This window comes from Peromyscus eremicus, chromosome 6 (genome assembly GCF_949786415.1).
Source record: "Peromyscus eremicus chromosome 6, PerEre_H2_v1, whole genome shotgun sequence".
Taxonomy (NCBI): domain Eukaryota; kingdom Metazoa; phylum Chordata; class Mammalia; order Rodentia; family Cricetidae; genus Peromyscus; species Peromyscus eremicus.
Window position 1 is genome coordinate 128876095 of NC_081421.1, and position 26604 is coordinate 128902698.

Here is a 26604-nt window from a genome sequence, read left to right on the forward strand (position 1 = left end):
TTGACAGAAATGAAGGTTGTGGCCTGTAGTTTCTCAAATAATGGCCAGCCTTCCATTCCTTACAAAACATTACCTTTGAAAATTTGCAAGAAAAATGAACCTTTCAACAGAGCTCTAGTGTATGCCAATTTTAAGTACTCATTGTATCTTCAACACACACTTGCTGGCTGTTCTGTCCTGCTCTGTGATATGATGATGACAGGACCCTAAGTACTGTTCTTCTGAGTCCTGTCAACTGATTGTTATATGGACACTGACTGAGGTAGAGGGCTTCTTTTGAGAGCCTGTATCCTGTCTTCCCAGTGAATTTTTTAGCATTATCTCCTAGAGCAGATTCCACAATGAAACACTCAGCTATACTTTCAAAGTGCAAATCTCAGTACTAAGTCCTCTAGTCAAAATGTTTCTTTGTGTTCTTGCTCTGCAGTATTGTTCCTCATTGGGACTGCTATACACTCATCAGATGTGTAGTAACCTTCTCCTATTCACTAATCATCCTGTTTCCTATTTATATTACTAAGATCCTGTCATCTTCCTGACACAATTTTTATTAAAGCACAATTAAATCAACACAAACATGTAACATCTTATAGAGGCAGTTTGACTTTCCATACACTCATGATAAAGTTCACCTACTATTGCCAATCACTACCTCACAAACACCAAATACGACCACCCTTTCAATGGCTTAAGTACCTGGGTAAGTGGGTTGGGGGTAGGCAGGAGTCCACCACCAGGCAGAAGACCTGCCACTGCATTAGCTGGTGCCAACAGAGACAAAGCCTTAGTCTCATCAGGAATAACTCCTGCAGAGAAACATCCTTGCATGAGAACACACCCTCTTTTAAGACAGAAAACACACAAAAACACCCAGAAAAATGTCTCCCTGATACACCACCTGAGTTTGTTGAAAGTACTTATGTTCGCTAAAATATAAAGTTTGATGTCTATGATTATTTATCATTAATTTATGTCAGAATGAAACTTCAATGTGTGAAAATTTGTTTCCTTTTTCTCTACAATGGTTAAGTTTCTAGAGTAAAAAAAAAATAGCACAATACACACTACTGTTTTGTTAACACTGCCAAGATTTCATCACCTGTACTCGATTTTTAAGTCATGAACCAAACGTAAGCAAGCACAGTCGGTTCTCCAGGGGTGTGCTCTCAACTTTCAAAAGCTGTTTTATGAACAACGACTCGTGTCGGCTGCTTCACTATAAAGCACACAGAAAAATCAAGATACACAAGACAAAAAAAGTTTGATTTAGGGGTTAATAATATGGTACAGTTACTATGATTTTCTTTACACCTACCATACAAATTTTGCAAAAATTAAAAGAAGGAAAGTATGTAAAGGAAATATTCTGTTGGAATCAAGAGTAGGGCTTTTGCTGACACATGACATGAATATGAATGTTTCTGAAGGTCTCTGAATACACAGGGGAAATGTGTGTAGGGGGACTGGGGGAAAGAGGAGGGGAGTGAGAGAGGTACAGCGAGAGAGAAAAGAGAGGAAGAGGGGGAGAGGGAGAGAGATATATATAGAGAGAGAGAAAGAGAGAGAGAGAGAGAGAGAAAGAGAGAGAGAGAGAGAGAGAGAGAGAAAGAGAGAGAGAATAGGTAAAACATGGCACATTCCTTACCTGTACAGTAAAATGCTTTAGGTTCCAATATGTGCCATGCTAACCATATCAAAAAATGTTGCTATGTAGTGTCAGTTCAATATCTAACTTGTCCAAAATTCCTTAAGCCCAAAACCACATGTATGCCTGCTTTTAAAGCCTAATCTGTGTATTCAGATAAAATCTAAAGGTCCTAAAACAATTTATGTAGACAATTTAAATTCTATCCAACAGCAAAAGCCCTATACAGATGGATTAATCTGTTAATGTGCCCAAGCCCCCAAAATGAGAGTTCAATAATACAATTAAACTACATATTTGCAAATACCAGTAGTATTTCTGTAATACATATTAAGAAACTGCATCTCATCATAAAACATACAATATGTACAGGGCACTTAAGAGAAACTGGATAAGCTGCAGAAGAAAACTGTTGGGTGGTATTTTCAGCAGGGCCTGGTATATAGTTCAGGCTGAACCAGGGAAAAGAACTGTAAAACACAACAACAAAAAAGAAAAACCACTGTTAAATAAAGGTAATGGTTCCTTCCACCTACACTGAGAAGTGCCGATAATATAAACAAATGTATACTACACAGCACTGCTATCTTGCTTGTGTCAGAGCTGTCATCAATTTAGATACCAAGAGTTATGGAGGGAAGGGGAGAAGATCATTTGGATATAGGGCATTAATGCATCAATATTAACAAACCTACAAAGATTAAGGGATAATTTTGCATGCAAAATTATGTCTCAAGAGGATATATTAAGTATAAACATCTTACTCAAATTAGTGCATTTGCTACATTTCTGGCAAACTAAAATCCTCTTGAATTTATTGTGAGACACCTGAGAGAAGATCTGCATCCATTAAAAAAGTCATGCATCTGATCCTCTGATTAAAAAAGGACTAAAAATAAAACTACAATTTAAAAATAGCAATGAGGCCCCTCACCAGTTAATTTTCATGCGTCAAGAGTATTTTTTTTACTGCTGCTTTGATAGAACCATGAAATACTGCATGAATGTGTAGAAATGAAAGAAAAAGAAACAGACAAAAGAAACAAACATTAACCAAGGAACCTAGATGCCCCCAAATCTATTACTATTAAGAGCACCTTCCACATCCAGCTATCTCTACATTTTACCAAGTAAGACTATTCTTACCGTATACTTTTGGTCTATTGTTCTAACACACTGACCAAGAGCCAAAGTGTTAAGGGGCTAAAACCAGAGTGAATGGCGACAAAGGGATTGAACACATCAGTTTACTTGTGGAGGTAACATTAATACAGCACATCATACCACAAATTAAAAGCAGCAAAAACAGATTTCTGAACTAAGTATTTCTATAGCTCTATATACACTCCCCCAAAACCTCACTTTCAAATACATATCTACAAAAATTATTATGGCTTAAAATAGTTATAAAAACCCAGTTATATAATATACTTATATTCTATCCCAGGCTCATTACATTTATGGCTAACTGAAGCACTCTGCACATTACTCACATGGCATGACCGTTTCAAGACCTACTGTCTACTTTACTCATCCTGAATTGAGTTCTGTAAGTTCTGTTGGTTTAAGGTGGTGGTTAAGTCTTATCTTATAAGAGGCACACTGAAATAAAAGGAATTGCTTATCCAAAATACACTAAATCAGGTTCTTTCTTTCTGTCTTTTCTTTCATAGAAACATTGTTACTAGCCTCACATCGCACATATTTTAATACCTTGGTAATAGATACACTGTTACCAAAATAACATGCCGTAACTCATCTCTGAATATAATTTCTTTATAAAAACCAGAGGCAATTCTCTATGGTTAGACATTTCACAACTTTCACAAAGTTATGATGGCAAATCTTCACATTTGTCTTCAATTATCTAAGAAGCATCTAAAAAGCAACAATTACAAGATACTGCTTCCACTGACCATTTCATTAAAGGGGAAAGCATGTAGATCCTGGACAGTATATTAAGTTATTAAGTTAAAATTCAGTAAGTATATCATGGCAATGATTTCCCCAATAAAGATTTATAGTTACCAAAAGCAAACCAAACAGCAGTTCACTGGGAACAAGCTAACTGTAAAATATGCCTTAGAAAAGTTTTACAAAATGGCATTAAAATAGTGCTGTCCTGTCACAGCGGCTTTTTTTAGATCCAAAAACCTGCTCATTTTTTTTCTGTCAAATTACTTTAACAGCCTAAAACGTAAAAAGAGAGAAAATGCAGTTAACAAATGGTGACAGCAGGAAAACACTTGGGGGCTCGAGTGCTCGCTGGTTTAGTTTAGTGTCTAGAGCCTGCAGCTGCAGAGCACCCACTGTGTCCAGCCATCTGGGAGGGTTTTGCATGTGCCTTCTCCACTACAAAAGTCACACACACAACAGAGAGAAGAGTTCATTATTTTGAGATATTCTAGAAAATATAACAAGAACAAGAAAATCTGGCATAAAAACAAACACCCAGTGCCCATTTGGCACCTAAACTACAGGAAATCTTAAACTTTTGCAAAACTAAAATTATTGTAACCCTTGGTATACTGGAATTTAGTGTGGGGGTTTTTGTTTTGTTTTAAGTTAGGAGTGAATGAGAGAATCAAGGAAATAAAACTGACTTAGCTATTGATTTAGAACAAAAGCATCATGCATTTATTTGAAGATTTCTGTGTGAGAATGACACAATATGATTCTTTACCTTTGGGACTTCTTAACAATAATATATCTCAGAGTTTCAATTAGGAATTTGATTTTAATAAACTTAAAAACATTTTAAAGATAGCAAAAAGTTAATTACCTTATAAAACAGACCTGATTTCTAAGTTTTAAAGTAAGAAAAAAATCTCCAAGTAAGAATTATGGAGTGCAGTATATCAAGGGTTTCAAATTAATGCTCAGAGTCTAACAAGCTAGTGATGCTTACTCTACACCTACACTGTGATGGCCAGGCAAGGGTGCCCACATAGGTAGTGAAACAAAGCACAAACCTTCAGCATATGGTACGACTATCAAAGCTCTGTCAACGAACACAGTGTTTGTCAGATGCTGTGCCACAACTGCTGAGTCTGGATCATGGAACTTAACAAAGCAGACACGAGAGGAGACTGGCAAAGGCGAGTCACTACAAGATAAATAAATAATGTTAGAGAAAATTGTATTGGCTTCAACACAGATATATTACCAAAAGGACAACGCTCTTGTAAAAATACAGAGATACATGTTAATTTATTTTAACCCATTAAAAAGAGAATGTCCCGATGACATAACAGAATGAGATGCAGTACAGATACGCTCTTATAATCACCACTTAAATTATAACACAGCAGTTTAAAACTATTTCTTAAGTCAGTGAGACAATGATATACCATTTTAGTGGCTGTGCACACATGTGCTTGAGTTGCTCAAACCCAGGGTAGGCACTGAACCACATGGCTCCTCATCCTCAGTTCTAACAGCAACTATTTTTAAATACAAGTGAGAGTTTTGGCTTAGAAAGTTTTCATTATAGCTAATCTCTCTGTAAAAATGATTGTTTGTTTCAAAGGTAAAATACCATAGAAAAGTACATCTAAGCAGGCACAATGGCACAAGCCTGTAATCCCAGCACCCAGGAGGCTGGGACAGAAACTCAAGTTCCAGACCAGCTTAGGCTACACTGAAACCTTGTCTCAAAACATCAAACCATGCTAAGCATTCTTGACCTGAAAAATAAACTGATTCCACACCCTGACTCTACACCTATAGAATATATAAGAATTCTTAAGCACCTTAAACAAGGCATTCTAATCCGAAACACCTTCAGAGAGAAGGAAAAAAATTAAGCATATACACAGCCACTTGAACATGTTATATAGCACCTCCTCCCCATACTACACTTCAGCAAGTCAAGAGTACATTGCTTCCATAGACAACTAAATGGTAAAATGCAAGCTGTGACAGTGAAAAAGATGATAATGCCGAACAGGCTTTTAAAAATATATAATGGGGGCTGGAGAGACGGCTCAGTGTTTAAGAGCATTGGCTGCTCTTCTGGAGGACCAGCGTTCAATTCCCAGCACCCATATGGCAGCTCACAACTGCCTGTAACTCAAGTTCCAGTTATCTAACTCCCTCACAAAGACATGCAGGTCAAACACCAATGAACACCAATTTAAAAAAAAAAGATATAATAGGCCAAATTCCTACCATTCAATTCTGTAAAGGCAAGGGTTGCATCCTAGACCCAGACAAGTAACTTGGAGACCAGTTCTCTAAGACAGTAACAATCTCATAGACCTTGGCTGTGAGAAAACTATCTGTGGGGAAAACTCTACACAGGTTACCTGATAGCACCAATATCAATGAAATCAAGGTGTCTGATGAAGTAACCCCTTCCTTCTCCTTTAAGTCTTCCTGACTTTGTGATATGAACTCCAGGTAGAGAACCAACCAACAAGGCAACTGCATCCACAAGGCTGAATGCTCAATGTTTCTAAAAGGATAAGGACTACTTTTTGAGACAGGGTGTTATATAAGCTCAGGCTGGCCTTGGAAGACTCCTGATCCTGCTGCCTCCACCTTCCTGGTGCTGAGATTACGTGACTCAATGTTCACATTTTTAAAAATGTGCCTAAAATTTGAAAAAATTTTCAGTCATAAACAGTGAAAAATATGTTCTAGCACGAATGCTCAGGCACTAGTTTTTTTTTTCCTATCACTGATTTTTCATTCTAATCATTAAATTTTAAAAGCTCTTCAAAATGGTGTTATTTTTTGTTCTTAAAACCCACCAGAACACCACTTTAGGAAATCATAGGCATTCACATTTCCTAGTCTTTAGCAGCAGTAACTGTTGTCTAAAAAACAAACAAACAAACAAACAAACAAAAGCCAGTTCTTAGAATGAAGAAATGAGAAATGGCTGAGTGGTTATAGGGGCACTTGTTCTTGTGGAGGATCCAAGTTTGACTCCCAGCACCTACATGACTACTTAAAACAACCCGTAATTCCAGTTCGAAGGGCTCCAGTACACTCTTCTAGCCTCCATGAACACCAGGCATATGTATACACAGTATAGACACACATGCAGGCAAAACACTCATATACAGAAAAAAGATTTAAAAAAAAAATTCTTGAAGTACATGCAAAATAGTTTTTTTTAAAAAAATCAGAAAAGGGCGGTGTGGCGCACCGTCTTTAATCCCAGCACTCGGGAGGCAGAGCCAGGCAGATCTCTGTGAGTTCAAGGCCAGCCTGGGCTACAGAGTGAGTTCCAGGAAAGGCGAAAAGCTACACAGAGAAACCCTGTCTCGAAAATAATAAAAACAAAACACAAAACAAAACAAAAAATCAGAAAATACTACCTTCCAGGTAACTACTTCTGATTTACCAAACACATTTTATTTTGTATAAGGACCACATATAAAAGCATAAGTATCTTTACCCCAAGAAGCAAGGTAAAAGACTTCCCTGATGCTTCTGTCAGCTGAAAGAATTTAAAAATATCTAAGATGCATACAAAAAATTGTGAATCCTGGTGTTCACTACATGCCCACTGAATCAGAATCCCTTTCCCAGTAGCAGAGACTTCATTCTTAAGACCCTCCTATTCACGGCCACACAAGTGTAAGAACTTGTGTTTTAGGCCATCACACTAACCTTTTTTTTTGTTTTTTCAAGACAGGGTTTCTCTGTGTAGCTTTGCGCCTTTCCTGGAACTCACTCTGTAGCCCAGGCTAGCCTCGAACTCATAGAGATCCACCTGCCTCTGCCTCTCGAGTGCTGGGATTAAAGGCGTGTGCCACTACCTTCTGGCCACACTAACCTTTTAACTCCACCTTAGTACTGTATCAGCCACTTCTAAGCAGAAGAATTTGGAAGTAACTCCAAGGCCCCAAAAGCAGTACAGGTAAAAAGAGAAACATTCATTTGAGAACAATTTCTGACTTCACATGCCTCTCCCTAACTATAGAATAGAATATGTAGCAATTCATTAAATCACATTTTTCTTGAAAAATGAATTTAATTTTTCTCTATCTCTTGTATAAAGCTGTTTATAAAATCACTAAAATATTTATAGTTGGTCGATGAAAGCTTCTAATGAACAATTTTCTATTTGCTGACAGTAGCCTTCAAGTACAGTATAAAGCTGACATGCTTCACTGGGATCCTTACCTGGATAAAACAACCCATTGTGAAACTCCTTTAAAACTAAACATTTCATTGCCCATTTCAAAAATGATACAGTGGACACCATGCTTATAATTATAGCACTTGGGAGGCAAAAGCAGGAAAATCCTTATTTGAGGTCAGCATGGGCTACCCCTCTCAAGAAACTATTCCCTAGCCTGAATTGTTTTAGTTCATGTATATGTGGCATACATACTTTAAAATGCAATGCTTAATAACTCAAGAATATGGTGGTATTTTATTTGTACTGAAATGTGATTTTATTTGTATGTTAATAAATAAAGTGGCCTGGGGGTCAGAGCTAATAGCAAGCCATAGCAGAGCTGGGCGGTGGTGGCGCATGCCTTTAATCCCAGCACTTGGTAGGCAGAGCTAGGTAGATCTCTGTGTGTTCAAGGATACAGCCAACAGACAGTGACGAGGCAGTCATGTGGTTGGTTTTACAACCAATGAAAAGGCAGAACAGAAAGTCTATATAAAGACAAAGAGACAGAAAGTAGGTCTCTTTTGGAGATGTCTCTTGGCTTAAGAGGCAAGCTGCGGGAGGCGGGTAAGACTCTTAGCTCTGATCTCTTGGCTTTCTTCTTTGCATTGGTTCTGTGTTTCTTATTTAATAAGATGGTCGGTTACATCTACATTTGGCGCCCAACGTGACAAGAATTCATTAAAAACCACTTGACTTGGCTTGGCAGCAGGTCCGGTTTCCCGCCTGGGCAGCCGGCTCCCTAGCCCGGGCCCAGGTCAGCTTTGCCTCAGGCCAGACTGACCTTAGCCCCAAGCTGTTAGCTTAAAGCTGGTGCTACAAACAACTCAGGTCTGCCCTGCCTGTAAAGCCAATGCATGCACGTGGTCGGGGCTTAATGAAGCTGGAGCCAAGGCTTGACTCAGCTCCAGCGGGAACACATGGCTGATTAAGCTCTTAGCCAGAATTTGTGGTCTCCCTTCCTCCCTCTCTCTGGATTCACACCTCGGACACTAGGTGGCTGTTTTGAATTCCCTCAGATTTCTATGCAGACTTGATAAGTCACTTAACATATCAAATATTTTAAAGGAAACTATTTAAAAGAGAAAATTTCTCCACATTAAAAAAAAAATGGGTTTTATGTGTACATTGGAAGAAAATTGGGCTTTGTTTGAAATTTTAGGCAGTCTGACAATGGAACAACTATATGAGAAGATTAATGTTGATCGAATTATGCAGTTTATTACTATGATTATCCTCATTTTACTATTTAAAAGGATAGTCAATTTAAGTGCCAGGATAACAGTTTTAGAAAAACTTGTTAAACCTGTAAAAATGAATCATAGAGAAATTCGAATTCAGACAGAAGAAATTAACAGTGAAGTTGTTTCAAGATTGGATCATAAGGTTACAGAAAGAAAGCCTGTTTTCACACAGTCACCCTTAATTTATCCGGTAACCGTACAGCAGTTGCCTAATCAAATGACTACACAAAATATTTGGGCTCCAATTGAAATGTTAGATTTGCGAAGGTTTAAGGAGGCAATAGTATCTTATGGCATGCATTCCCCATATGTAAAGCAAATGTTAAACTCCTGGTCAACATATAATAGGATTATACCACAGGACTGGCAGGAGCTGGCACAGGCTTTTCTTGAACCCAATCAAAGGCTCCAGTGGCAAATGTGGTTCAGGGATGAGGCTAAAAACAGAAAAACAATGGAGGGATAAAGGAATACAAGTCTTCCAGGATCAGCTTATTGGAGAAGGCCAATATGCTTCGGTACAAACGCAATGTTTATGATGTTCAAACCCTAATTTTATGTCCAACAGCAGCCTTGAATGCATGGGACAGAGTTGACGAACCAGGAAAAAAAACTGAGTCATTTACAAAGGTTATACAAGGCCCAAAAGAATCTTTCACAGATTTTTTACAAAGACTGGCTTCAGCAGTAAAGAGAATGGTCCCAGATTCAGAAGCTAGTCAGATAATAATTGAATCTTTGGCCTTTGAGAATGCGAATGCAGCATGCAAAAGAATAATCAGGCTGTTAAAGGCAAGATCTGCACCTTTGGAAGATTGGATTAGAGAAAAAGTTAATGTTGAAGCTCATGAGCATGATGATATGTGGGTAGGAGAAGCAATTTCAAAAGGTTTGAGGAATGTTAGATGTTTTGGATGTGGAAAACAAGGACATTTGAAAAGGGACTGTAAACAGGTCATTCCTAGAAACAATGTTTCTTCAAGGAACAATGGCAACAGACTGCCCCTTCCTTCTGGAGTATGCAGAAGGTGTGGTAAGGGAAAACACTGGACCAACGAATGTAGATCAACAAGGGACAGGCAAGGTAATCCTTTGCCTCAGTCTTTGGGAAACTCCCAGAGGGGCCTCATGCAGGCCCCAATAGCAAATCCAGTTCAAACCTTTCCTGCAGTCATAGAGGAAACCCCTACTCAGAGCAATTAAATAACCAAACGCCTATTGGAATAAATCATGCTGGTCAGGATGATGAAACAGAGAGAATAGAAAATTCAGGAGAAAACATAAAGAAAATTTTTTGGTAAACTTCTATTAATGAACTAAGACCAAAATTAACGATAAAAATAAATGGTGTTTTGTTGTCTGGTCTGGTAGACACAGGTGAGGACGTTACCATAATTGCACCAGAATTTTGGCATCCAACTTGGCCTCTTCAGGAGATAAATGTTCAAATGTTAGGAATTGGGACATTATCTCAAGTAAAAGAGAGTGCAAGATGGCTCAAATGTATAGGTCCAGAAGGACAGAGAGGAAAATTAAAACCATATGTGGCTAACACAGCTATGAACTTGTGGGGTTGCGACTTGCTGCAACAATGGAATACTCAGATTAACATCCCTCCAACCTCAGAAACAAATCATAAACTAGCACATGTTATTTCTGAGAGAAATATTAGAAGGTATTATTCTAATGAGTGGTCACCAGCCATCTATATTATATAAGAACAGGGCACAACAACTGATGATCTTCCAAAGACACCAACAGCTCTACCTTTAAAATGGTTAACAGACAAGCCTGTCTGGGTTCATCAATGGCCTTTAACAACAGAGAAACTTCAGGCTTTAGAAGAGCTGGTAGAAGAACAGTTAAACGCTCATCGTATTGAAGAATCAACCAGCCCTTGGAATTCTCCTATATTTGTTATTAAAAAGAAATCTGGTAAATGGAGAATGGTAACAGACCTTAGAGCAATTAACAAAGTAATTCAGCCAGTGGGCTCTCTACAATCTGGAATTCCTTTGCCTACTCTGTTACCAAAAGGATGACCTCTCATAGTTATTGATTTAAAAGACTGTTTCTTTTCAATACCCTTACAAGAAAAAGACAGAGAAAGATTTGCTTTCACAGTGCCTACTTATAATAATTCTCAACCGGTTAAAATATTTCAATGAGCCGGGTGGTGGTGGTGCATGCCTTTAATCCCAGCACTAGGGAGGCAGAGGCAGGCGGATCTCTGTGAGTTCGAGGCCAGCCTGGGCTACCAAGTGAGTCCCAGGAAAGGCGCAAAGCTACACAGAGAAACCCTATCTCGAAAAACCAAAAAAAAAAAAAAAAAAAAAAAAAAGATTTCAATGGAGGGTCCTCCCACAGGGAATGTTGAATAGCCCAACTCTGTGCCAATATTTTGTATAACAGCTGAAGTGATACGTAAAAAATTTCCTAAATCTATAATTTATCATTATATGGATGAAATTTTACTGGCTGACTCAAATGCAGATACTTTAGAAAGAATGTTTGAAGTAAAGAAAATTTTGCCTTGCTGGGGATTACAAATTGCTCCTGAAAAGATATAAAGAGGAGATCCTATTAATTATTTAGGATATAAAATAGAGCTATAAAAAATTAGACCCCAAAAGGTGCAAATTAGGAGAGATAGACTACGGACTCTTAATGACTTTCAAAGATTATTTGGAGACATTTCTCATCTATGAACTGTTGTTGGGGTAAAAAATGATGAACTGAATAATTTGTTCAAAACCTTAGAAGGTGACAAGGACTTAAATAGTCCAAGAGAATTATCACCTGAAGCTGAGAAAGAATTGGCCTTGGTAGAAAAGAAAGTACATGAAGGGCACGTGGATCATACTGATCCAAAGCTGGATTGCATTTTGGTTATTTTACCTTCTAGGTATTCTCCTACAGGAATATTAATGCAGAGGGAAGATATTATATTGGAATGGATATTTTTACCAAATAAACCAGATAAAAAATTAAAAACTTATGTGGAAAAAAATCTCTGACTTGATTTGGAAAGGAAAATTGAGACTTCATCACTTTGCAGGAATAAGACCCAGCAGAAATTGTCATACTTTTAACTAAGGAGGACATTGAAAAATTATGGACAGAAAGTGAACCTTGACAAAGAGCTTGCAGTAATTTTTTGGGAGAAATTAACAGTAAATATGCCAAAAGCGATAGAATTATCTTATAAAGAGAGCTGATTGGATCTTGCCTCGAACTGTACGGGAAAAACCCATATCTGGAGTTCGTACATTTTATACAGATGCCAACAAACAAGAAAGAGCAGGTTACAAATCAGAAAATTTAAGTAAAGTGGTTCAAAGTCCTTATAATTCAGTTCAAAAATCAGAATTGTATGCTATTCTGTTGGTATTAATGGATTTTTCAGAACCTCTCAACATAGTAACTGACTCTCAGTGTGCTGAAAGAGTAGTATTACATATTGAGACTGCAGAATTTATCCCTGATGCTTCAGAATTAACTTCACTATTTATTCAATTACAAGATACAATCAGGAAAAGGAGTCATCCTTTATATATAACTCACATCCGATCCCATACTGGTCTGCCAGGCCCTCTAGAACAAGGCAATGATGAGAATGATAAATTATTGAAGGAAATGTGCTGGAGGCCTCAGAATTTCATAAAAAACATCATGTCAATAGTAAAGGTTTAAAAAAGGATTTTTCCATAACCTGGCAACAAGCCAAAAAAATAGTAAAGAAATGTCCTACTTATTCCTTCTACAATCAAACGCCATTACCAGCAGGATGTAACCCAAAGGGTACTCAGTGGAATGAAATCTGGCAGATGGACGTGTTTCACTTTGCAGAATTTGGAAAAATGAAATATGTACACAATACCATTGATACTTATTCAGGATTTCAATGCGCAACTGCTTTGAGTTCTGAAAAAGCTGATTCTGTAATCACTCATTTGGTAGAAGTTATGGCCATCATGGGTATACCTGCACAAATTCAAACTGACAATGCTCCAGCATATGTCTCTGCTAAAATGAAACAGTTTTTTGTTTATTACAATATAAAGCATATTAGAGGTATACCACATAATCCTACAGGTCAAGCAGTTATAGAAAGATCAAACAGAACTCTAAAGGATATGCTAAATAAACAGAAAGGGGTAATAAAAAACCCCAGAAATAGACTGCATAATGCTCTATTAACTGAGTTTTCTCAATGCCAATGAGAAAGGAACAACAGCTGCAGAGAGACATTGGATAATAGAAAAAACTACAGAATTAAATCAACCTATATATTTTAAGGATGTGCTGACCTCAGAATGGAAACCAGGATATGTGTTACATTGGGGATAAGATTTTGCTTTTGTTTCTACAGGAGAAGATAAGCTGTGGGTACCATCAAAATTGATAAAGGTTCGATTTGAACAAGAGAGACCTCTTAATTAGAAGAGGTGATAGTTCATCAACCAGCATGAACATCCAATTTAAACTAACTTATACCAGTAACACATGCCTTTTCATTTAATCAGATAATAACTTGCCAAAAAGGAACATCCCCAAAATTAGTCTTGGGGAAAGGTTTTTGTTTTTGTCTTTTAGGAGAATGAAGGTTAAGGAATCTGAAGAACACTGGACAAATGAAACAACTGAAGAAAAGAAACAAATCATCTATCCCAGGAAACAGAGTGAAATGGTGTATGGGTATATCATCTAAAAAATTTTATGTCTTCCTAAATGTTTGTTTCTGCTCTTCTCTAAAGATCTAACACTACTGGTCTTCTAATAGTCCCAGCTGAATTAAAATTTAAAGCTGACTTTGAAGTTGGAGAATGGCTCTCTCCTTCTTTAAATTCAAGCATGTTGTTAAAAGGAAAATGCAAACTCCCTATATCATGCCAGAATCTTCTGCTATGGGACAGGACAAAAGTCAAATTAATTAAGGGACTATTCTATTACTAATCTCAACTCTTTGATTCTATTCTGATTCTTTAAACTTTTCTTAAAGTATGAATTTTATATCAAAATTTACAAGATTAATATATATAGATATATATACATTTTAAACTTTGTTAAGATATAAATGGTCATATAGAGCACTAACTAATTCTAAAAAGCCGCATATATATGTCTTTGTGTTCAAATCTCTTATCAGTTTTCTGCAGGAAATCACGGCCAGGCCTAACATCAACTGAAGTCTCCAGGAAGAAGATGGACAACAATTCCACGTGGACAATAATAATATCATTAAGCTGACAAACATCATCTACAGATCAGCTTTGGACTACAAAGTGCTCAGAGCAATTTTGAGATGGCTAGCTGAGATGATCCAGTCTCAAAGACTACTTGAATAAGGACTTGAGATAAACCCTGAACTTTGGCATTATACACAGACTGGATAATGAAGGATATAGTTACCTTTCCTAGAATTTGACAATTAACCTAAAATTTTTCTTTCAGGATAAAGATAACTTCGTCCACACCTAGCAGGAAGCAATTTTAAGAATACGACGCCCACATTCCCAAAGAGGTGGTATGGGGAGGGTGGTTTTTTGGTCTTTTTAATGGGTTTTGGGTCTGGGATAATTTTCATTGTTTAGGGGGGTTGGTTTCAAGCTGTTGTCAAGGGTTAGGAAAAAGGCTAAGCAAAGGAGATTAGATTTAAAGTTCTTGTTTAAAAAAAAAGAAAAGAAAAAAGACAATTACTAGTTTTAAATACTTTACATTGATTGGATTGTTTTATATTGTATACAAATTATATATATTGAAATTGATCGTTAGAAAATGCTATATGAATATTTCTAATTGTACTTATACCGTTCATTTAACAATGTAACGCAATTTTCTGATCCTTGAATGTTATTATTACCAACTATTAGGATATAAAGAAATGAAAGTTAGTAGTTAGACATTATAATAGAACTTGTAGTCATATTAAGTATGTTTTAAAAATTGAGCAGATATATTTTAGATAGACAGGTCATCTTCAAACCCTTCAGAGATCTACAGAATATGGCATTTAAAATGTTTTAATAACTTAGAAATTTTTTCTTTTTTGTTATGACTATGAGACATGTCGGCTCATGGCAGTACCAATCTACTTCAGAGAAAATATGGGCATTGAAAAAACTACATATGGAGTTAACTTTCATTGTGGCAAAAGTTAGCCCCTGGACAACAAAGTATCCTCGAATCAACTGTTGACAAACAGGACAGGAAACAAAGGACTACCGATTCTTGCCAAAACAAGTGTGGTTATGGCTTTATCAAAAGGCATCTTCTGAGGCCAGGACAATATGGCACCATCCCTGAAGTGGCCTTCGCAATTCGGAAAAGGTACAGTGCCCTTTTCTTCGAAGGCAGCTGAACAGACAATGGGCCCGATGGCTTCTGATGTGCAATGGAACAGCAACTGAAACAGTTATTCTTGAAGAGTAACTAAGCTCACACCTCTCAATAGTAGACTGGCATTTAATAGAGGGATGTGGAGAAGAATGGGATGCCGAGATGAAGCCATATATACACAGCCAAGAAGAATGGACAGCTGAATTCAAAAACCATCAACAATTTCCAGAATTTAAAATCCTGAATCATGACAGGACACTAGTGGAATTCAGGTGTTTCTGGTACATGGACTGTTCTCACCCAATGTGAGGTTGAACTGTTGACCTTGTGTACATCCTACTCCACAAATGAGTCTGTCAGATATGCTAAGCCTATAGGCTGAAGATGATGCCCCAACACTGCGGAGAAACCTCAGGTGACTGTCCAGGCAGCTGGCTGTTTCTGTCAACTCACAAATTTTTTGGAAGTTGCTTACATGCACTTCCTGTTTTTATTTTTGTTAGGTAATATTTTCCTTCTTGGATCTCTGAGGGAGTTGAAGATTAGTTAGTTATAGTTGAAGACTAGTTAGGATAGAAAGTGAATTATGTACATTGTGGACTTACCAAAAAAGGATAATGGAATTATTTTCTCTGAATTTGTCAAATACAAATGGACTAGACATTGTTTAGGTATTTATTACTTGTATATACTGTATATAGTTATTATACTTTTGTATATAGTTTTTCTTATGTTAGTTATAACCTTTTTCCTTTTTTCTTTTTATTAAAATAGAGAAGGGGAAATATGGTGGTATTTTATTTGTACTGAAATGTGATTTTATTTGTATGTTAATAAATAAAGTGGCCTGGGGGTCAGAGCTAATAGCAAGCCATAGCAGAGCTGGGCGGTGGTGGCGCATGCCTTTAATCCCAGCACTTGGTGGGCAGAGCTAGGTAGATCTCTGTGTGTTCAAGGATACAGCCAACAGACAGTGACGAGGCAGTCATGTGGTTGGTTTTACAACCAATGAAAAGGCAGAACAGAAAGTCTATATAAAGACAAAGAGACAGAAAGTAGGTCTCTTTTGGAGATGTCTCTTGGCTTAAGAGGCTAGCTGCAGGAGGCGGGTAAGGCTCTTAGCTCTGATCGCTTGGCTTTCTTCTTTGCATTGGTTCTGTGTTTCTTATTTAATAAGACGGTCGGTTACATCTACATAAGAATCTCAGTCTATGAAAGGTAGGAGGGCTGAACTTAGCCTGTGAATTGGTGAAGGCTGCTGTACTACAGTTTTTATATGGAATAAGGAGGAAGTTGAATACACAGTAACCCAGTTTACCTCGAGAAATGAACAAACCCCTGCAACTACTCAGCTTATGATGGAATTACCCATGTCACCATAAAAAGGCCAAACTCAACTTTATCATAACCTCCTTTAGGTATTGTCCACTAACTAGGTCAACAAGAAAAAAACCAATACAATAACCACTTCTCCTTCATATGTATATATTTTTTTGAGACAGGGTTTCTCTGGGTAGCTTTTTGGAGCCTGTCCTGGAATTCACTTTGTAGACCAGGCTGGCCTCGAACTCACAAGAGATCTACCTGGCTCTGCCTCCCGAGTGCTAGGATTAAAGGCATGAGCCACCACCCCCCTCTTTGTTACCTTTTAAATACAGTACGGAATAGCTCTGGAGAATAAACAGATCATTTAAAAGTGAGCAGTTATATAGAATTTTTAGTAACCCAAGGGGCTCTATAGAAAGTTATGTCACTCTGGGCAGTGGTGGTGCATGCCTTTAATCCCAGCACTCGGGAGGCAGAGGCAGGCAGATCTCTGTGAGTTTGAGACCAGCCTGGGCTACAAGCAAGTTCTAGGAAAGGGTTCACAGAGAAACCCTGTCTCAAAAAACAAACAAACAAACAAACAAACAACAACCACCACCACAAAAAAAGAGAAAGTTATGCCAGAAATCATAATTTTCTGCAATTTTACAAGCAATCATAACAGTGTGGTATGAGAAAACTAAGGAACAGTGAGCATTGATTTCTGTATGCTCCCATAAAGAGTTGCCTTGTTGATTTCCAAGGCCAAGGTTTTGCTCAAAATAATAGTTGTTCCTAAACTCTACACACATCATGCAAACTGGGAACCAAATCTTTTATATTTTCTCTAAAATTTAAGAACACACTAATGTCAAGCACTAACAGTTATGTGAAAATATTTCACATAGGCCATATGATCAACTTTGGCATGATTAGTGATTACACACATACACAACAGAAGACTGTGAGGATTCTAATTTCCTACTTAGAATCTAAGGGACATCATAAAACCCCAAAATTTGATTGGGAGTGTTTACTAAGAGTAACCACTATGCTTTCCCTAAACTTCATAATTCTTCCTAGAGGGCACGAAATTATTTCAAGTATGTATGTGTATTTCAACTTATCTTGATAACTTCTTTGTTCTTTACAGTGAGCATACTCATATATTATTCCAATAAAAACAACTTTCAAAACAAGATAAAACCCACATAAAACCTAATTCAATTTTCCACATTCTGAAAAATCCCTTCACGACTAATTATAAATCTGAACATTAAACAACACACTGAGATTCAGCTATGATGAATTTCTGAACTATGTCAAAATTTAGCAATCAGGCCCATCGATTTAGTCTGTCAAAGGGGGTAAATGATATTTGATGTTCTTCCCTAGCTCAAAAAAAAAAAAAAAAATCACTGAAGAACATTCCTTAATTATTTGTGAATAGCACACAAATATTTACACCAACTGAACATAACAATTTCATTCCATTCCTATCAAAGCACAGGATTAGTTTTTCTTTTAAAGGGGGATTTAACCAAAAGATTAAGTGTCTGAAGTAAAATGATGGTGCCGACAACGTCAAGAGGAAAAACATTCCTGAAACGCCACTCAGGCGTTCATGCCCGGCCTGCGGCCTGGCGGGCCCTCGGATCTTCCACGCCAGGCTCCGCCGGACCGCGCGCCTCGCTTCGCCGGAAGGGCCGCGGGCCCGCAGTGCCCCGGTACTCACTCCGGCGGGAAGAGGCGCAGCTCGTCGATCTTGCCCAGGAAACCGAAGAGCGTCCGCATCTGCTCAGAGCTAGCGCTTGGGGACACGTTGGTCACCTGGATCACCTCGGTGCCTCCGCCTGGTCCGCCGCTGGGGCCCGGACCCGGGCCCGGCGCGCTGGGGACCACGGCCGTGCTGCTCATGGCGCGGGCTGCCTCCTGCTCAACACATCAAACACAAGACAGTGAGAGCGCGCGGCACAGGCCGCCGGCCGCACACAAACGGCCGCCGACCTCGCGCAGCGCCGCCGGCCCACAATGCCACGCGCCCGCCCTCCCGCCCGCGCGTGCGCCCAGAGCCCGGAAGTACGCGTCCAGTTCGTGCTCCTTCAACTGTCCTGTCTACGCCCACCCAGCTGCGCCACCTCAGGAATGGTTCCTGTGCACTCCACACAGCATTTTCAGGCAGAATCCTGGCCATTGGAACCTCCAGTAAAGACAGTTTAAAAAACACACGTCCTGGCGCTCTGTACACTCACTGAATTTTAGCTTACCTTTACAAGAGTTTTACAGTTCTCCAATTTATAACAGTATATGGTCAGCAGTTTGAAATACACCTACCTGCTTTAACACGCGTATTCTTCACTACAAAAACAAAACAAAACAAAACAAAAACTCCTGCCTTATTTCTTCAGCCTCATCTGACCTATTCAAGTTCTCCAACATAACACAAAAAATTATTTTCTCTATGCCTGTGGTGATATTGTGTTCCCCAAAATATTGTGCACCCTAATAAACTTATCTGGGGTCTGAGAACAGAACAGCTACTAGATATAGAGGCCAGAAAATGGTGGCACTCACGCCTTTAATCCATCCCAGGAAGTGATGGCAGGAAGCAAAAGGGTATTTAAGGCGCGAGGACCAGGAACTAGGCTGGTTAAGCTTTTAGGCTTTTAGCAGCAGTTCAGCTGAGATTCATTCTGGATGAGGACTCAGAGGCTTCCAGTCTGAGGAAACAGGATCAGCTGAGGAATTGGCAAGGTGAGGTGGTTGTGGCTTGTTTTGCTTTTCTGATCTTCCAGCTTTAACCCAATACCTGCTTCAGGTTTGTTTTTATTAATAAGAACTTTTCAAGATTTGTGCTAAATATGCCTTTATACAAGCCACGAAGTTCCCTCATCTCATTTCACTACCACCACCTGTTACTGCCTTGTCTGGTAGTAACAGCACTGCCTGTTTATTATTGAAAAGTATTCCCCTAGATTGCCTAGCAAAATATAAAACAAAGTTACTGTCCAGTCAGCATCAAACACCTGAACACTCACATCAACTTTAAGTTATTTACTCTACAGGGCACGCTAACTTATTTGACTCAAAAGTTCTGAAAGCTAAAATAAAAATCTCAGATTTTACATTGAGATTTACAAATCTCTACACTGACAAATAGCTCTTACAGATAAGGTTGTGACTGGCTTGCCAGGTCTACTCACTAGTTCAGTGACTAAGTTCTTAAGCACAGAAGGGAGGAGTTGATTAATGTGTCTCATCAGAGTTATAAAACACCATCACTCACCAATGTGTCTTCCAAGACGGTGTTAAGTGGTTTCTTACTGAATCAGTGTTAACACTCACTGCTAATTACAGATTCTCACAGCCCAACATTCTTAGTACCAGGGGTGCACTCAATACACTACACATATTATGATAGTCAATGAGAGAAGAACCAAGAGCACAATGACAAGAGCTCAAGCTTCTCCTGTTTTTCAATGTTATTTAACATTGATTTAGTCCCTGTGGCAGGTATATGGAAATCTTTTACATTGTTCTACACTTCAAGCATTTTTATTACATTTATTTATTGTATATGTGTGTGCCATGGTGCCCCTGAGTAAGTCAGAAGACAACTTGTAAGAGTCAGTTCTCTTCTTCCCCAATCAAAATCATGTCCATTGGTGGTTGGCTGAGTTATCTCACAAGTCCCCATTCTACACTTTATTTAATATATATGCTTGGCATTTTGTCATAAAAATTACAGATTTAAACTAATGAAAAAGTTCTGTGATAAAATATTTTAATCACAAAATCTGATTTATGTATAACTTACTCAACATATTAATTCATGGCATTTGATGCAGAGACTAGCAAAAGTAATTTTAAGTAATTTTAATTTAAAAGTGCAGGCAAATATTTAGCAGTTCCAAAATAAAAAGCGAAAACTTCAGGGAAGATTGGCTTAAAATACATTTCACTTCAAAAACCTACTGCTTTTCTGGTCAAATAAGTAATTGAATAATAATTCTGAGGCCGGGTGGTGGTGGCACACGCCATTAATCCCAGCACTCTGGAGGCAGAGGCAGGCCAGCCTGGGCTACAGAGTCAGTTCCAGGAAAGGCACAAAGCTATACAGAGAAACCTTGTCTCGGGAAACAAAAAACAAAAACAAAAACAAAAAACCAAAACAAAACCCCCAAAAAACCAAAACAAACAAAATTCTGACCTTCACAACAGACCTACTAAGTCAAATAAACAGTGAAATACTTAGCACTGCTAATGACTTTCACAGAAATAATATAGCTAAGGGCAGATGCCAAAAAATATTAAGACAAACAGCAAGCGCAATCAATCTATGCCAGTTGAAGTGACTTTAAGATTTGCCAAGTAAGGCAAAAGGGATACAGAATCTGGAAAAAGGCAAAAAGTTCTTTTTTTTTTTTCCCACCATTTTCTCAATATCATAAAAGGCATCCCAAACTCAAATTTCTTCAAATATTACATATCTGCTTACTCCAGGGATTTCCAAGATGCTAGAAGTATAACAGAAAAGACAGCAATATTCCCAAGCTCCTAAAATTACAGGTCGATGACAAACTTTCCGCAACAAACACAAAGATGTAAGGAACACATGTGCTCAGATTTTAGAACATAGAAATAGCCAGACATTTGCCTTGTGAATTTCTCATTTTATAGGCCTCACAGGATTGTCCAGCTTTCTGCATTGCCACACTAGTTATCATCTAAAAAAGTATGCACCTGAGAATTACACAACTGAGTAACACAAAAAATTGCAAAAAATTCTCATGCTTTAAATAAGTGTGTTTTTTTTATGTTGGCCTACATCTATAACTATCTAAGAGTACATTTAGACACTAACCCATCTTTTTAGGTAAGTTAGGGAACACTTTGATTCTGATTTTGAGATCGTCTCCCATACTTCAGGCTGGCCTGAAACTCACTGTGCAGCAGAAAAAGACCTGCCTCTGCCTCCCAAGCAATGAAATTACAGTATGCTCTAGGATACCAGGATCAAAATGCCAGTTCTCAATCCTCGGGTTTTTGTTTGTTCATTTCTTCTGAGATAAGGATCTCAGACTGTAGCCCAAGCGGGGGTCTTGAACTTTGCAAAATTTTCCTGCCCAAGCATTACAAAACCTGAGATTACAGGCACAAATAACTACTCCTAGAAATCAAATTATATCTGAAGGACAAATCTTATCAGTCTTAATAATAGTCTATTTCTAATCAAAACTGGGAAGGGGGTAGCCTTATTAAATCTTGTCCCCAAATGCAAAACTCAAACCAAACAAATATAAGTAAAGCAACTAGTTTAATTATGTGGGTGGTAATGTATACATGTTTTCATGTGTGTTCATGTATAGTTGTGGTGGTATTGTGTTCCCCGAAATATTGTGCACCCTAATAAACTTATCTGGAGTCAGAGACAGAACAGCCACAATATTAAACATAGAGGATAGCCAGTGGTAGCACACACCTTTAATCCCAGCACTTGGGAGGCAGAGCTAGGCAGAAATCCATGTGTTCAAGGATACAGCCAAGCATGGTGACTCACGCCTTTAATCCCAGAAATCGAGCCTTTAATCACAGGGAATGATGGTAGAAGGCAGAAAGATATATAAAGCATGAGGACCAGGAACAAGAAGTATTTGGCCTGGGTAAGCATTCAGGCTTTTGAGCAGCAATTCAGCTGAGACCCATTCTGGATGAGGACTCAGAGGCCTCCAGTCTGGTTCTCTGATCTTCCAGTCCATCCACCCCACCCCCACCCCCTGGCCAAAAAAAATGTCTGCAGGGAACCCAGGGAACCACGCCTAACAGCGACTTTGAAATCTTCAAAAGGAAGACGGGGCTTGACTATGGTAAAAGCTATTAAGCTGATTAACATCACGGAAAGATCGACTTTGGACTACAAACTGTTTAGGACAATTTCAAGATGACTAGCTGAGATGATCCAGCCTGACAGACTACTTGAACAAGGACTTGAAACAAGCCCTGCACTTTCCCATTATGCAGCGACTGGACAAATGATACAGGACTTGACAATTAACCCAAAAATTTTCTTTTCAGGAATCCCTAAAAATGTCTTCGTCCCTAGAAAGTAGGAAGTAATTTTAAGAAAATGATGCCCACATTCCCAAGAGGTGGGATGGCAGGTTTTTGGTTGTTTAGTGAGTTTTGGATATTGTCATTGTTTACAATGGTTGGTTACAAGTTAATTGTTAATGGTTAGGAAAAAAGCTGAACAAGGAGATTAGATTCAGAGTTTTTGTTTAAAAACAAAAAGATAAAGAAATAATAGGATAAATGGGTAGATCACTGAATCTACACTAAAAAGAAAAGGGGGTATATATAAAAATGACAAAAGGTAGATTACTGAATCTATTATGAAAAGAAAAATATTTTTAAAAAGGAACTACTTGTTTTAAATAAGATAAGTAATGAAAAATTTTTGTCTGAGTTTATCAAATATTACTGGACTGGACATTGTTAATATATATAATGGAGTTTTTTATCTGAATCTGTCAAATGTTAATGGACTAGACATTGTTAATGTAATGTTTGAATGGACTAGACATTGTTAATGTAATTTTTGACAATATATTGTATATACTTATCGGATAGTTTTTCTTGTATTAGTTATAAGCTTTTTTTAATTTTAGACAAAAAAGGGGAAATGTGGTATTGTGTTCCCCCAAAATATTGTGCACCCTAATAAATTTATCTGGGGTCAGAGAACAGACAGCCACCAGATACAGAGGCTAGAAAATGGTGACACTCACGCCTTTAATTCTAGCATTCCAGAGACAGAAATTTCTCATCTCTGTGAGTTCAAGGCCACATTGGAAACAGCCAGGCATGGTGACACACACCTTTAATCCCAAGAAGTGAGCCTTTAATCCCAGGGAGTGATGGCAAAAACAGAAAGATACATAAGGCGTGAAGACTAGAAACTAGAATCATTTGGCTGGTTAAGAATTCAGGCTTTCCGAGCAGCAGTTCAGCTGAAAGCCATTGGGATGAGGACACAGAAGCTTCCAGTCTGAGGAAACAAGATCAGTTGAGAAGTTGGCCAGAACTTTTAAGATTCCTGCTACATATAGTGATATTTTATTTGTACTGAAATGTGATTTTATTTGTAAATAAAGTTGCCTGGGGATCAGAGCTAAGAGCAAGCCATTTAGCAGAAGTCCAGCGGTGGTGGCACACGCCCTTAATCTGATCACATGGCAGGCAGAATCTCTGTGTGTTCAAGGACACAGCCAAGCGGTGACCTGAACCTTTAATCTCAGTACGAACCATAGAGACCTGGAGGTCTATATAGACAGGCAGTGATGAAGAAGTCATGTGGTTGGGTTTAGAACCAATGAGAAGGCAGAACAGAAAGGCAATAAAAAGACAGGACACAGGAAGAAGGTCTCTGTCTCTCTCTGTCTCTGTCTGCCTGTCTCTCTCTCCCTCCCCACTCCCCACTCTCACCCTGAGGGGAAGGACAGCAGCAAGTGGTAAGATAAGGCGGTCTTAGCTCTTGGCTACTGCTGGATCTGAACTTTTAACTCTTTATTTGGCTCTGTGTTTCTTACTTAATAAGACCGTTTAGAATTACATCTACATTCATGTGTGTGTAGGTCAGAGGCTGATACTGGATGTCTTTCTCAACTGCTTTCTACCCCACTCCCACCTTTAAATTTGGCTTTTAAAAGAATTATGACAAAGGCAATTTGGAAGCCAAGCTAAACTAGCCAGTGAGGAGACTCATTCCGAAGTGCCTGATTCAGTAACTCAAACTCCATATGAATACATGGGGTGTACATATGTGGGGACATGTGTGTATACACAACAGATTATCTTTGATACAGAGAGCTCTTCTGTGATACCTGGTGTCAATATTTCTGCACACCTTATTTTTGAGATGAAGTACCTCATTGCATCTTGGAGGCAGGTCACCATCAGCACTAGTCAGCCATCCAGCAAGCTCTAGAGCACCTCCTGTCTCCACTTCCCCAGTGTTGGGAACAAGCACTGCTCCACCAGGCTTTTGACTAACATAAGTGCTGGGGATCCAAACAAGAACTTCACTGAATGAGCTATCTCCCTAGTTCCATGGCTTAATTTTTGTGGCACCCAGCAGAGACTAAGACTCAAAATAAACCTAGCACCTTACCTCATCTCAAGCTTTTATCCTCACTGCTGCCTGGCAGTCACTTGTCATAATTCTGGAAAACTTTTTAGAAACTAGGAAAGACTAGTAATTAGTTCTAGGATTCATCTATTATCTGACAAAATTTTCTCATTTTGAAAACATTATCCTGGATAATACTGCTTTATTGCTGACATGGAAAAGTTAATTTATGTAGCATATTTTATTTTTTATTTCACATTTTAACACGGCAATGTAAACTTTTTACTATAAAGATTATGCACTTACTGTTAAAACCTTAAGTTATATGAATACTGCTGAAGGTTGATAATATTTGTAAACCATTAAATGATAATAAAGATGCCCCCTCTTCCCAGAGAAACTGCTGCACTGTAAACTGGCAGCTTCTGAACAGATTTGGGATGTCCAGCCACCTAATTGTTAGCATACTAGTAGACAACTACTAACAAACAGCTCTGATACATGGAGAACACATTGTTGTTATTGTTGTTTTTCCCCAGACAGAGTTTCTCTGTTTAACAGTCCTGGCTGTCCTGGATCTTATTTAGTTGACCAGGCTGGCCTCGAACTCACTGAGATCCACTTGCCTCTGCCTCCCAAGTACTGGGACTAAAGGTGTGTGCCACCACAGCCCGACTACAGAACACTTCTTAAGAAAGCTTTAATTATTTCACTATGTTTTTAGAGCACAGGTATTACTCTTACTGAAAAAACACAAACACTTGAATATATCTTCAATAAACAATAAATTAAAATCACTGGCATGGCTCAAATGATCAATATATGAACACACAAAATACAAACTTGAAACAATCTCAACTGCTGGCAAAGGATAGGCACATTAAGTAGTAGTGTGTAATGCCATTAGCCACAGTCTGCTCAGGCTAAAGCCCTAGAGCCCTCTGATGACACTATCAAATAAACAGTTTGCAGGAGAGATGAGATGATAACACTTCTGGGAAACAAAGAGTTAGGAAAGCAAGGCCAACATCTCTAAGGTGGAAAATGAGCATCTGTATTGATGGTAGGTAATTTGAATGTAGAATGAAAAACAGCTATTTCTAGAATGATGGATGCCAAGGAAGAGTTTACATATTTGCATTGTATTTAAATGTTCATTAATATTTGTCAATATCTAAGTAAATATAACTGTGAGTTGGTTTGTCTGTTTATGGAGACAAGTTCTCACTCTGTAGTCCAGGCTGACCTGGAGCTCACTATGTAGCCTAGACTAGTCTCAAATTCAGAATGATCCTCCTGCCTAAGTCTCGCAAAATTGAGGTTATAAGCATGAGTTACAATGCCCGTCTATAACTGTCACTGTAATATTTTCAACAATGAAGAAAACAAAACAGCTCAAGTAGAAAAGAAATGGTGAGTCACCATGAATTATCACCTATCAAACCACAAAGGTGACTAATACATGCAGAAATCTGATCACCAAAACTTAAACTAACAGATTGGCTGTTTTTACCAATGAACAATCACATTATTTATATCTTTTCCTTTATCAACTTAAATTGATGCTAGAAACATCTCAGAGAACAAATCATGTCTTATTAAAACAATAGGACTTCTCTGCTCATATTTGAAAATTAGTTGCCACTTATAAACATTTACTTGTTTCTTTTTAAACTACACAAAGTTGTAAACTGAATCTAACTCAGTAACATTGTTTCCAGGGGCGATATGTAGTCTGATTATCAACAGTGGATCATAGGTAAAACACTTTTTTCAACATTTTAACTCTGTAGTGGTTTTGTATGTG

At 38.2% G+C, this 26604-nt stretch overlaps 1 protein-coding gene across 2 annotated transcripts in view; it reads right to left on the reverse strand.

Annotated features, from left to right (window-relative positions):
• Srsf11 (serine and arginine rich splicing factor 11) overlaps nt 1–26604 on the reverse strand; it is a 49073-nt gene that overhangs the window by 11050 nt on the left and 11419 nt on the right. For both annotated transcript variants that reach the window (XM_059266508.1, XM_059266507.1), the window contains exons 2-4: nt 18405–18601; nt 4618–4751; nt 697–806 (exon numbers count right to left, since the gene is read on the reverse strand). In XM_059266508.1, coding sequence (XP_059122491.1) covers nt 697–806; nt 4618–4751; nt 18405–18601 — 441 coding nt within the window. The remainder of the gene's footprint in view (nt 1–696; nt 807–4617; nt 4752–18404; nt 18602–26604) is intronic.